Raw genomic sequence first — 13,106 nt, 5'->3', positions numbered from 1 at the left:
AACAGTTGCAAAGAGAATAGAATAATATTCCTTTAAAGGAATGGTGTTTATTTAAATCATGGTTATTGACTGGAAGTCATCAGTAAGCAGCCTTCTTTTAAAGTTTCTTATCTATCTATCTATCTATCTATCTATCTATCTATCTATCTATCTATCTAAAGATTTTATTTATTTAAATTCATGATAGACATAGAGAGGCAGAGACACAGGCAGAGGGAGAAGCAGGCTCTATGCTGGGAGCCCGACGAGGGACTTGATCCCGGGACTCCAGGATTGCACCCTGGGCCAAAGGCAGGCGTTAAACCGCTGAGCCACCCAGGGATCCCCGAAGTTTCTTTTTTATATGAAAAAATTTAAATGCACAGAAAAGAGAGAATTGCATAATGACCCCCTCTTCCCCAGGTAACAGTCACTTAAATTTAATAATGATTGGGGCTCCTGGGTAGTTCGGATGGTTTTCAATAATTCAGTTATTACCTTTTGTCATATTTGCTTTATTTTTTATTGTTGATAAAGTGTTTCAGCATATTTCACCCTTGAGTAATTAAGCATTACAAAATAAGGTTATTTTGTTATTTTTTTTAAAGATTTTATTGTATTTTAAAGATTTTATTTATTTATTTTAGACAGAGATAGCTCGAGCTGGGGGAGAGGTGGGGGGGGGGGGGGGCGGAGAGAAAGAAAACAAATCCCCAGCAGTCTCCACACTCAGATTGGAACCCAATGTGGTGCTTGATCCCACAACCCTGAGATCATGACCTGACCTGAAATGAGGAGTTGGACATTTAACCGACTGAACCACCAAGGTGCCCAAAGACTTCATTTTTTTAAGTAATCTCTACACCCAATATGGGGCTGGAACCACAAGATCAAGTGTCACATGCTTTATCCACTGAGGCACCCAGGCACCCCTAAAATTATTTTCAATACTGTTAATTCTAACATATTTAAGTAAATTTGCTAAATATCAATCATCTCATCTCATCCTAGTCTACCCATATTCAAATTGCCCCACAACTCTTTCTACATTTGGATGTTAATGTTTTTTTATACGTCTATGTAGTTTCTTTCTTTCTTTTTTTTTAATAATAAACTTGTTTAGTTACCTCTAATGTTAACATTGATGTAACTTTGGTATGTTTGTCAAAACTAGAAGATTAATATTGATACATTACCATTAACTAACTTCAGACTTCATTCTGATTTTGCAGTTTTCTTTTCTTTTTTTTTTTTAAATTTTTATTTATTTATTCATGAGAGACAGAGAGAGGCAGAGACATAGGCAGAGGGAGAAGCAGGTTCCACACAGGGAGCCTGATGCGGGACTTGATCTCAGAACACCAGGATCACGTCCTGAGCCAAAGGCAGATGCTAGACTGCTGAGCCACCCAGGTGCCCCAATGATTTTGCCAGTATTCAACTAATAACCTTTTTTTGAGGATCCAATCCAGGATCCACATCATATTTAAAAAAATTTGTTATTCCGGGGTGCCTGGGTGGCTCAAGTGGTTAAGCATCTGCCTTCAGCTCAAGTCATGATCCCAGGGTCCTGGGATCAAGCCCCGCATCAGCTCCCTGCTCAGAGGGGAGTCTGCTTCTCTCTCCCTCTGCCCATCCCCCCACCACCTTGTTCCTGCTTGCTCTGTCACTCTCTCAAATAAATAAATAAAATCTTTAAAAAATTTTTTTGTTATTATTTTTAAATTTTTTTTAAAGATTTTATTTAATCACTCATAATAGAGAGAGAGAGAGGCAGAGACACAGGCAGAGGGAGAAGCAGACTCCACGCTGGGAACCTGAAGTGAGACTCTATCCCGGGTCTCCAGGATCAGGCCCTGGGCTGAAGGTGGTGCCAAACCTCTGAGCCACCAGGGCTACCCTTATTTTTTAATTTTTTAAAAGATTTTATTTATATGACAGAGAGTAGGAGGAGTGACAGGCAGAGGGAGAAGGAGAAGCAGGCTCTCTACTGAGCAGGGAGCCCAAAGCTGGGCTCAATTCCAGGGCCCTGGAATCAAGACCTAAGCCAAAGGCAGACACTTAACCAACTGAGCCACCCAGGCACCCCACTTTTTTTTTTTTAAAGGTTTATTTATTCATTTGAGAGAGTGAGACATTTGAGTTGGGGGAGGGACAGAGGGAGAGAATCTTCAAGCAGACTCCTCACTAAGTGTGGAGCCCTACATGAAGCTCAATCCCATGACCCGTGAGATCACAACCTGAGCCAAAACCAAGAGCCAGACAACTGATTGAGCCACCCAGGAGCCCCTATCCTGTTTTTTTTAGATTAGCAATATGTCATACCTTGTAATAATTCCTAGTCTTTTTTTTTTTTTTTTTTTGAAATAATTCCTAGTCTTTATGGAGACTAGAGTCATGACAATTAAATGCATTGCATAATGGTCCTAGAGTAGAGTTCTGATTAGGAAAAAATAGGGTTTTTAAAAAACCCAAAACATACTTTTATGTAGTTGTGATCTCATTGTTTAACAGTTTTGTATCGTTTTTAATAGTGTGAGCATTTTCCTATGTCACTAACAGCTTTTAGCTTTATTTTTCGTAGGATTACTTGTAGGATAATAGCTTTCAAATTGCTTTCGTTTCTTCTCCTATTGAAATAGTGCTGTGTAGAAGTCCTCTCTATGCAATTATTTTTGTCCATCTTGATGATTATATCTATAGGATAAATTCCTAGTCATGCCATTATTAAATAAAGATTAAAGCAAAGTTATAAAGAACATTACCTGGACATTATTTTGGTGAAAATTTGATTTATGGTATGTGGATCCCTAGTCTTTATAGCAACCATTTTTTACTTACTGAAATTTTATAATGCGAATTTTCAGAAATAGAGAAGTTGAAAGACTAGTATGGTAAGCATAGTTAATAACATTTTTGTCATATAACATTTTTAGTTTATCAGCCTATCTCTATAGATGTATAAATATATTTTTTCTGAAACTTTTTTTTTTTTAAATTTTTATTTATTTATGATAGGCACACAGTGAGAGAGAGAGAGAGGCAGAAACACAGGCAGAGGGAGAAGCAGGCTCCATGCACCGGGAGCCCGATGTGGGATTCGATCCTGGGTCTCCAGGATGGCGCCCTGGGCCAAAGGCAGGCGCTAAACCACTGCGCCACCCAGGGATCCCTTTTTTCTGAAACATTTGAAAGTGAGTTTTAGATATCAGGCTACTTAACACTGGGTATTTCAGTATGTATCTTAAGAGTTTTTCCTTTTGTAACTATAATACCAATACCACATGTAGGAAATTTAACAACTAGTATTATATACTATGTAACTCATATTCAAAATTTCTTTAAAAAAAAAAAATTCTTTTTTTTAGTTTGTTTTTAAGTGATCTCTATACCCAACATGGGGGTTAAACTCACAACTCTGAGATCCAGAGTTCTATGCTCTACCCACTGAGCCAGCCAGGTGTCCCTCAAAATTTCTTAATTGTTCAAAGATATCTTATTGCTATTCTATTTTCAAACCAAGATCCAATTAAGATTTGTGGTTTTACTTGGTTTTTATATTTCTTCAATTCCTCTTTTTTTTTTTTAAATTTTATTTATTTATTTGAGAGAGACAGCAAGCACACGAAGGAAGGAGAGAGGGTGCAGAGGGAGAGGGAGAAGCAGGCTCCACTGAGCAAGGAGCCCGATGTGGGACTTGATCCCAGGACCCTGGGGTTGTGACTTGAGCCAAAGGCAGACATTTAACTGACTGAGCCCCCCAGGCCCTCTTCTTCAATTCCTCTTAATTTAAAACAGCCCTCTCACTTTTTTATTGTTTGCTTTAAATGATACGTTAAGAGATCAGATATGTCTGGATTTGTCTGATTGCTTCTTCATTTGTCATTTAAAATATTCCTCTGTGGGGAAGAATCCTCTGAATTCTGGTAAACTGCAAGTTAGGTGTAGAAACTTGATTCAATTTAGGCTAAATATTTATTTTGGAAAGAATAAGCAATAATCATATAATATTCAACTGGCATAATACTGTCATAATTTGGTTCATGGTATTATAGATTAACATCATTGAACATCGAGTTTGTATCCAGTTTTTTGCTACTCTAAAAAATCCTTTGACGGTAATTTTTTTTTTTAAGATTTTATTTATTTATTCATGAGAGACACAGAGAGAGGCAGAGACACAGGCAGAGGGAGAAGCAGGCTCCATGCAGGGAGCCCTGGGCTGAAGGCAGATGCTCAACCACTGAGCCACCCCGGTGTCCCGGTAATTTTTATTTGAGGTTTTATTCTAAAGTTCAGTTCTTCAGCCAAGATGCCCAAATGTGAAATTATTGGGTTAAAGATAGAAGAGGATATATTTATGGATGGCTCTTGGTAGATTCAACTAATTCCAAGTAGTGATTTGGCATGAAACTATCAAAAAAGTTTTATTTTTTTTATTTTTTTAATTTATTTTTTGAATCAAAAAAGTTTTAAATTGCTTCCAATGTATATTTTCCCTTTCTTAGGGACTGAAAGAAGTGACACTTCTTGGTCAGAATGTTAATAGTTTTCAGGACAGTTCAGAGGTCCAGTTCAACAATGCAGTATCTACTAACCTTAGCCGCGGCTTTTCTACCAACTATAAACCCAAGAAAGGGGGCCTTCGCTTCACTTACCTTCTGGATCAGGTCTCCAGAGTAGATCCTGAAATGAGGATCCGTTTCACCTCTCCCCACCCTAAAGACTTTCCTGATGAGGTGAGTATCGACAGTGTACTGTGCCACGCTCTTCTCAGTATCCTTTTTTTTTTTTTTTTTTTTTTTTTTTTTTAATTTTTATTTATTTATGATAGTCACAGAGAGAGAGAGAGAGAGGCAGAGACACAGGCAGAGGGAGAAGCAGGCTCCATGCACCGGGAGCCTGATGTGGGATTCGATCCTGGGTCTCCAGGATCGCGCCCTGGGCCAAAGGCAGGCGCCAAACCGCTGCGCCACCCAGGGATCCCTCTTCTCAGTATCCTTAAGCATACCAAAGGCTGGACCCAGTGGAAGGTAGCAGTCCTTGAATCTCACTCAGAGGATCTTGTGGTGTATTGCTGTATTGCCCTTTAATTCCACCAAAGATTTAAAGTCCACCCAGGTAGGGCAGAGATAGGACTGATATATTTTTTAAAATTTGTCTTCAAGGTCATTAAGGTCAGATTCTCATCTTCTGATCTATAAAATGGAGTTAGTAATTATCTCCTATTTTGGGTTGTTGGGAAATAGGTAAAAAGTATGGAACGTACTTAATCAAAGTGCCTTAGCAATGTGTAGAGTGTATAGCCTACATAGAAAACTTTTTGTTTTTTCGTTTTTTGTTTTGGTGAAATATCTGTCTTTTGGCCCCACCCCTACCTTTTCACCACTGGATTGCCTTCTTATTGAGTTCTAAAGGTTCTTTATGCATTCTTTTCTTTTCTTTTTTAAAAAATTTTATTCATGAGAGACAGAGGAAGAGACACAGGCAGAGGGAGAAGCATGCTCCCTGTGGGGAGCCTCTTACGGGACTTGATCCCAAGATCGTGGGATCCTGCCCTGAGCCAAAGGCAGATGCTAAACCGCTGAGCCACCCAGGTGTCCCTCTTTATGTATTCTTGATATAAATCTTTTGTTAGCATATTTTTTAAGTCTTTTTTTTTTTTAGTAATTCGTTTCTTTTTCTAAAATATTTTATTTTTTTTAAGATTTATTTATTTATTTTAGAGAGCATGCAAACAAAGGGCAGGGGGAAGGACAGAGGGAGAGAGAGAGAGAGAATTTCAAGCAGACTTCCTGATGACTGCAGAGCCTGATGCGGGACTTGACCCCAGGACCCTGAGATCATGACCTGAACTGAAATCAAGAGTTGGATGCCGGGATCCCTGGGTGGTGCAGCGGTTTAGCGCCTGCCTTTGGCTCAGGGCGCGATCCTGGAGACCCGGGATCGAATCCCATGTCGGGCTCCCGGTGCATGGAGCCTGCTTCTCCCTCTGCCTCTCTCTCTCTCTCTGTGTGACTATCATAAATAAATAAAAATTAAAAAAAAAAAAAAAGAGTTGGATGCCTAACCGACTTAGCCACCTAGGCGCCCCTTAAGGATTTTATTTTTAAGTAATCTCCACACCTAGTATGGGGCTTGAACACAACCCTGAGATCAAGAGTTGCACATTCCATCAATTGGGCCAACCAGGTGCCCCGTCTAGTTTGTTTCTTGATGGTGTCTTTTTTTTTTTAAAGATTTAAAAAATTTATTTATTCACGAGAGACAGAGGGAGAGAGAGAGAGCGAGAGAGAGAGAGGCAGAGACACAGAGAGAGAAATAGGCTCCATGCAGGGAGCCGAATGCGGGACTCGATCCCGAGACTCCAGGATCAGGCCCTGGGCTGAAGGTGGTGCTAAACTGCTGAGCCACCCAGGCTGCCCTTAATAGTGTCTTTTTAAAAAAAATTTTTTTTTTTTTTTTTTTTTTTTTATTTATTTATGATAGGCACACAGTGAGAGAGAGAGAGAGGCAGAGACACAGGCAGAGAGAGAAGCAGGCTCCATGCACCGGGAGCCTGACGTGGGATTCGATCCCGGGTCTCCAGGATCGCGCCCTGGGCCAAAGGCAGGCGCCAAACCGCTGCGCCACCCAGGGATCCCTAAAAAAAATTTTTTTTTAAATATTTTATTTATTCATTCATGAGAGACACACAGAGAGAGAGAGGCAGAGACACAGGCAGAGGGAGAAGCAGGCTCCATGCAGGGAGCCAGATGTGGGACTCGATCCCGGGACTCCGGGATCAGGCCCTGGGCTGAAGGCGGCGCAGAACCGCTGAGCCACCCGGGCTGCCCGATAGTGTCTTTTAAAGTGGCTAATTAGTTTGAAAGTTAGATGAAACAAATACCATTTTTCCTTTCTTGTCTGTGTCAGCCCATGGCTTGAATCTGAGCTCTGCTTGCTTTCTTTACTCTTTAACAGAGATGCCATCAATGAAATGTCTGGGACAGACAGCATTGCTTGAGCAAAAGTAAAGGATTTGGGTAATTCATAGGTTTGATTTAATTGGCCAGTTAATTACTTGAAAATTAACCTTGGTAGAGAAACAGTGGACATGGCATTCGTTTCTGCAGGATTCTTTGGTGAGACTCTGATGATGTCTAATATGTTTTGTCTGATTAGGTTCTACAGCTGATTCATGAGAGAGACAACATCTGTAAACAGATCCACCTACCAGCCCAGAGTGGAAGCAGCCGTGTATTGGAGGCCATGAGGAGGGGGTCAGACTTGCTTGGGAGGGGGCTTCCTGTACCTCTCCATGTTTTCTTATGGAACACACAATGTCTAAGAATGTAGTAGAGTGTGTGGCACATAGTAGCTGCTCAATAAATATCTGTTCTAGGAATGAACTCATGGACAATATAAGCTTGCTTCTGTTTACTCCATAAATAATAGACTAAGGACTGAATCATTCATGTCATTTGTTTAGTATGTTCTTTTTTTTTTTTTTTTTGTAAGATTTATTTATTTATTTTAGAGAGAGGGCATGTGAGAGGGGGCAGAGTCTTAAGCAGACTGTGCACTGAGCACAGAGCCAGACACGGGGCTTGATCTCATGACCCTGAGATCGCTACTTGATCCAAAACCAAGTCAGATGCTCAACTGACTGTGCTACTCAGGTGCCTATAGCATGTTTTTCTATTAATTATTTACTATGTGGCACACTCTTTTTGAAACTGGAATCTTGCAGCTTCTAACATTAAAGTTTTTTAAGTCTTGGAATTTAAACATATCTTTGTGTGTTCACTTACTTCAGGACTAACATGTATTGCAGAGATAAGACTGAAGGGGTAAGATAACAAATGGCAAGCTGTATGGAACTAGTGCTTTGCCTTGTTTTCCACATTGGCAATTTTAGAGATCCTCTTAAGTGTTTAATCTGTCCTTTCTAAATAAAAAGGGCTACTTACCTATTTACTTATTTTTTTTTTAAGATTATTTATTTGAGAGAAAGCTTGAGTGGGAGGGGCAGTAAGAGAAGGAGAGAGAATCTCCAGCAGACTCCTTATTGAGCGTAGAGCCTGGCATGGGGCTTGATCTCAAGAGCTGAGAGTCTTGGGATGCCTGGGTAGCTCAGCGGTTGAGCGTCTGCCTTGACTCAGGGCATGATCCCGGAGTCCCAGGATCGAGTTCCACATCGGGATCCCTGCATGGAGCTTGCTTTTCCCTCTGCTTCTGTCTCTGCCTCTCTCTGTGTCTCTCATGAATAAATAAATAAAAATCTTTTTTACAAAAAGAGCCTATTATTTAACCTACTGTGCCACTCAGGTGCTCCCTACTTATTTTTAAAAAAGCTATTTAAAATAATGTATGTTCTTGAACTAAAGATTCATGGGCTGTAGATAAGGTTACACTATAGGATTTGGATCAAAAGGGTTCTTTTGGATACATTAATCTACTTTTGTACTATCTTGTGTGGATGAGGAGGGGTTGGTTATATGTGGTAATTCATAGTAGTATCTTTTAAAGAAGACTAATTCATCTAAGCATTTTCTTTTTTTGTTCTTTATTGCAGGTATTCAAGAGAAGCTTATGTGGAGTTAATTCATCATATTAGAGAATCTATTCCAGGTACATTTAAGAAATGTATTCTTTTGAGCACATCATTCTACCAGTGACCACAGTGTTTTTATCAGATACTGGCAATGCCTATGATACTACCTTATGATACTCTTTATGCTTCTTTTGCTCTTCTTCATTTTCCTCTTCTTATTTTACTCCTTTCTGGTTTTTTAATGTCTTGCTAGATATTCACAAAGGTGTGGATCAGCTTGTGGCCTCAAGGCTAAAGAGATGTCTTTTCTATAGTCTTTGTGTTTCTGAACTTATGGGACAGACCTTGTTCCTTCTTGTTAGCTGGCAAAGTTAATTTGGTCTAAATTAGTTGAGGGCAATTGATATCTTTAAAAATGTGTACTTAGCAGTAATTCCTTTCCTATTATCTTACCTCTTACTCCTTTTTCTCTTTTCCCTTCCTCCTAATAAAATTAACTTTGTAGTCTTAATTTAGATTTGGTTGACAACGTCTACATTTGTTTCCAAATTTCTTTTTTTTTGTAAAGGATTTTTATTTATGTTCATGTTCATGAGAGACACAGAGAGGCAGAGACAGGCAGAGGAAGAAGTAGGCTCCCTGTGGAGAGCTGGATGTAGGACTCAATCCCAGGACTCTGGGATCACAACCTGAGCCAAAGGCAGACACACTCAACCACTGAGCCACCCAGGTGCCCCCTTTTTTAAGATTTTATTTAAAAAATTTATAAAAGATTTGCTTTATAAAGATTTATTTATTTATTAGAGAGAGAGAGTGCACATGCCAGGGAAGGAACAGAGGGAGAGGGAGAGAGGCGGGCTTCTTACTCAATGTGGAGCACCACACAGGGCTCGACCTCATAACCCTGAGATCATGACCTAAACCGAAACCAAGAGTCCAACACTTAACTGACTAAGCCACAAAAGTAAGGGTACTCAGTTGGTTAAGCATCCAATTCTTGGTTTCAGCTTAAGTCATGATCTCAGGGTCATGAGGTCACACTCTCTGAATGCAGTCTGCTTGAGATTCTCTTCCTTTCTCTTTGCCCCTCTCCTGCTTGTATGCATGCTTTCTCTCTCTAAAATAAATAAATCTTAAAAAAAAAGAGCAAAGGGGGCATGTGGGTGGCTTGGTCGGTTGAGCTCAGGTCATGATGTTAGGGTCCTGGAATAATCAAGCCCTGCATCTGGCTCTTCACCCAGCATGGAGTCTGCTTGTCCTTCTCCCTCTGCTTCTCTTCCTGCTGTCTCAAATAAAAAAATAAAATTTTAGAAAAAAAAGTATATGTTTTTATGAGGTACTGCAAGGTTTTTACCAGTAAAAGAAAGACCAGTTTGAAAATGTGGACTCCTGCTGTGTCTCTAAATCCAATATTTGAAGTAAAAATGCCTTTTCTGTTGCTGAGGAGAATATAGACTGAGAAGCCAGGCTCTGGCATGGGAACATGCTAGATAAGCAGGCCTATCCCATCTTGCTCTATAATGACTATTCTGTTTCACTTGCACATGGGCTTAGCAGCTCCAGGAAAGGTTTACAATTGCTTTTCATCCCTTTGTAACCCACAAGTGCCAAAGGCTTCTCTCCGTGGTAAGCAGTAGTGACATGTTGTCATTTGTCACGTATTGCAGGTGTGAGCCTCAGCAGCGATTTCATTGCTGGCTTTTGTGGTGAGACAGAGGAAGATCACCTCCAGACAGTGTCTTTGCTTCGGGAAGTTCAGTACAACATGGGCTTCCTTTTTGCTTACAGTATGAGACAGGTAAGCCCTGGAATGGAGGAGAAGCTACTTCTGTACTGACACTGACATAATTACTGACCAGTTTCTGGTTGCTTGTAGACACTGGGAAGAAAAAACAATGGCAGTGAGGCAGTCCTTGAGAAGCCATTAGGATCTTATTTACCACTCATTTCTTTATTTTTTCTAGTCAACCTGTCTACTATTTTATCCAATTCAGTGATTTGAGATGAAAATGGGTTGCTTGTGGCAATATTTGTTTTCATAAAATATTTTAAATTATGTTAGGTTGTTTAGAATTTTTTAAAAAAATTAATAACTTATTCATTAATTAACTAATTAACTAATTCATTAACTAATTCATTAATTAACTTATTCATTCATTCATGAGAGACAGAGAGAGAGAGAGGCAGAGACACAGGCAGAGGGAGAAGCAGACTCCATGCAGGGAGCCTGACGTGGGACTTGATCCCGGGTTTCCAGGATCACACCCTATACCGAAGGCAGTGCTAAACCACTGAGCCACCTGGGCTGCCCAGATTGTTTAGAATTGGAATGTGGAAATAGGGATGCTATTCTCCTTATAAGAAAACTAAAATCATTTCTCAATATGCAGTACTTGTTTGGCTTACAAATGTGATGTGTTTTACAGATGAATCTTGTCCAACTAGCCATCCTCAGCTATTTTAGTTTTAATTTTTTTAGGCCAAGTGAACCTACTGATAGCCACTATAGATTTTCTCTTATAACATAAATTCCCAGGAAAATCAAGCAGAAGGAGATAAGGAAAGGGAGAATAATGTGTTTTGCTGCAGAGAGAGGATAGTTCTGGTCTGCTGCCATTTCCTCAATGGCAGGGATGAATTTACATGGGTCATTTCTCATTCCTCCAGTCACCTCAATGCATTTGAATGACCACACTTTGGTATAGAGGTTTTCCTCTTATACTGTACTTTTATCTAGCTCAGTGGTTCTTCAACTATGTTATAAGCTTTTTCAACTATGTTATAAGGTTTTGTACATAAAACTTAAAAAAAAACTATACACACACACACATACATGTATACACCTCATCCATGGTTTTGGACAATTTAAAGGCTTTCCAAGGGTAAATTTTTTTTTAAAAAATTTTTATTTATTCATTCATGAGAGACAGAGAGAGAGAGGCATAGACATAGGCAGATGGAGAAACAGGCTCCCTGTGGGGAACCTGATATGGGACTCCATCCCAGGACTTCGGGGTCATGCGCTGAGCCCAAGGCAGACGCTCAACCACTGAGCCACCTAGGTGTCCCTAAATTTTCTTTTAAAAATTTTTTTGGACTAGGTAATACAAGCTCGTTATATAAAATTCAAAAGTTCGGGCAGCCCTGGTGGCGCAGCGGTTTAGCGCCGCCTGCAGCCCAGGGCGTGATCCTGGAGACCCTGGATCGAGTCCCACGTCAGGCTCTCTGTATGATGCCTGCTTCTCCCTCTGTCTGTGTCTCTGCCTCTCTCTCTCTGTATCTATGAATAAATAAATAAAATCTTAAAAAAAATAAAATAAAAAAAAATAAAATTCAGAAGTTCAAAATAGTATTCAACGAGAAATCCTTGTTCTTCCTTCTTCCTACATTGCCTAGTTTTTGAATTCCTTCCTTGAAGGCAACCACTCTTCTTTATTCTTCTTTATTCATGAGAGACATACAGAGAGAAAGAGACACAGGCAGAGGGAGAAGCAGGCTCCCCTCAAGGAACCTGATGTGGGACTCCATCCTGGATCCTGGATCCTGGGGTTATACCCTGAACCGAAGGCAGACGCTCAACCACTGAGCCACCCAGGCGTCCTTATGTGTTCTTGTTACACCAAAGTTGTCATACATGTTGATCTGTACCTTATTAAGAGTATGTTTTGGAGAGAAATCATATTAGTACATACGGAGTTGCCGTGTTGTTACTTATTTAAAAGATATTATTTGATATATATATAGAGAGCACAAGCAAGGGGAACAGCAGGCAGAGGGAGAAGGAGAAGCAGGATCCCCCCTAAGCAGAGGGCCCAACTTGGGGCTCTACCCCAGGACCCTGGGATCATGACCTGAGCCTAAGGCAGATGCTTAACCAACTGAACCACCTAGGTGCTCTGAGTTATTGCATTACTTTTTTGCTGGTGTAATATTCTATTATGTAGATAAAGCATAATTTGTTTTACTAATAACCCATTGATAAACATTTAGGCTTCCTTGCATTTTGTGTCTTATAAATAGTGCTAAGTATAAGTAACATGGTACATAAGTTATTTAGTATATTTATATAAAGGTTACTTTTGTATCCCTTAAATATATTAAGAACAATTTTGAGTCCGTGATTTTCATGTACTAGATTTAGAATTTAACCCTTGTACAAATGTGACTTGACTGCATAGTTACCTTTTTCTCTTAGAATGAGAGAGCTAGAGAACCCTCCTGACATGGCTTAGATTCCTGTACATATGTCTGTAATTTGTAGGTGGAATGAATCTGGTCTGCCTCTGTACCTTAGGAATGGATTCTATGGGGAGACACCTGGGTGGCTCAGTCAGTTAAGCATCTGACTCTTGATTTTGGCTCAGGTCATGATTCAGGATCCTGGGATCAAGCCCCTTGTCAGGCTCCCTGCTCAGTAGGGAGTCTGAGTGAAGATTATCTTTTTTGGTCTCCCTTTGCCCCTTCCCCTGCTCACATTCACGTGCACACTCTCTCTCTCTCTCTCTAAAAGAAGTAAATCTTTTTTTTTTTAAAAGATTTAATGGAGGGAATAAAAAAAGGGATTCTATGAGTCCTTGTTTTCCTCTCTCTC

At 40.0% G+C, this 13,106-nt stretch overlaps 1 protein-coding gene across 7 annotated transcripts in view; it reads left to right on the top strand.

Moving 5' to 3' along the window:
* Positions 1-13,106, top strand: part of CDK5RAP1 (CDK5 regulatory subunit associated protein 1) — a 40,394-nt gene that overhangs the window by 15,331 nt on the left and 11,957 nt on the right. For all 7 annotated transcript variants that reach the window (XM_038572012.1, XM_038572014.1, XM_038572009.1 and 4 more), the window contains 4 exons: positions 4,488-4,718; positions 7,144-7,241; positions 8,537-8,592; positions 10,183-10,313. In XM_038572012.1, coding sequence (XP_038427940.1) covers positions 4,488-4,718; positions 7,144-7,241; positions 8,537-8,592; positions 10,183-10,313 — 516 coding nt within the window. The remainder of the gene's footprint in view (positions 1-4,487; positions 4,719-7,143; positions 7,242-8,536; positions 8,593-10,182; positions 10,314-13,106) is intronic.

This window comes from Canis lupus, chromosome 24 (genome assembly GCF_011100685.1).
Source record: "Canis lupus familiaris isolate Mischka breed German Shepherd chromosome 24, alternate assembly UU_Cfam_GSD_1.0, whole genome shotgun sequence".
Classification (NCBI taxonomy): Eukaryota; Metazoa; Chordata; class Mammalia; order Carnivora; family Canidae; genus Canis; species Canis lupus.
The sequence above is the reverse complement of the archived record's forward strand: the minus strand, read 5'-3'. Positions and strand labels throughout refer to the sequence as shown.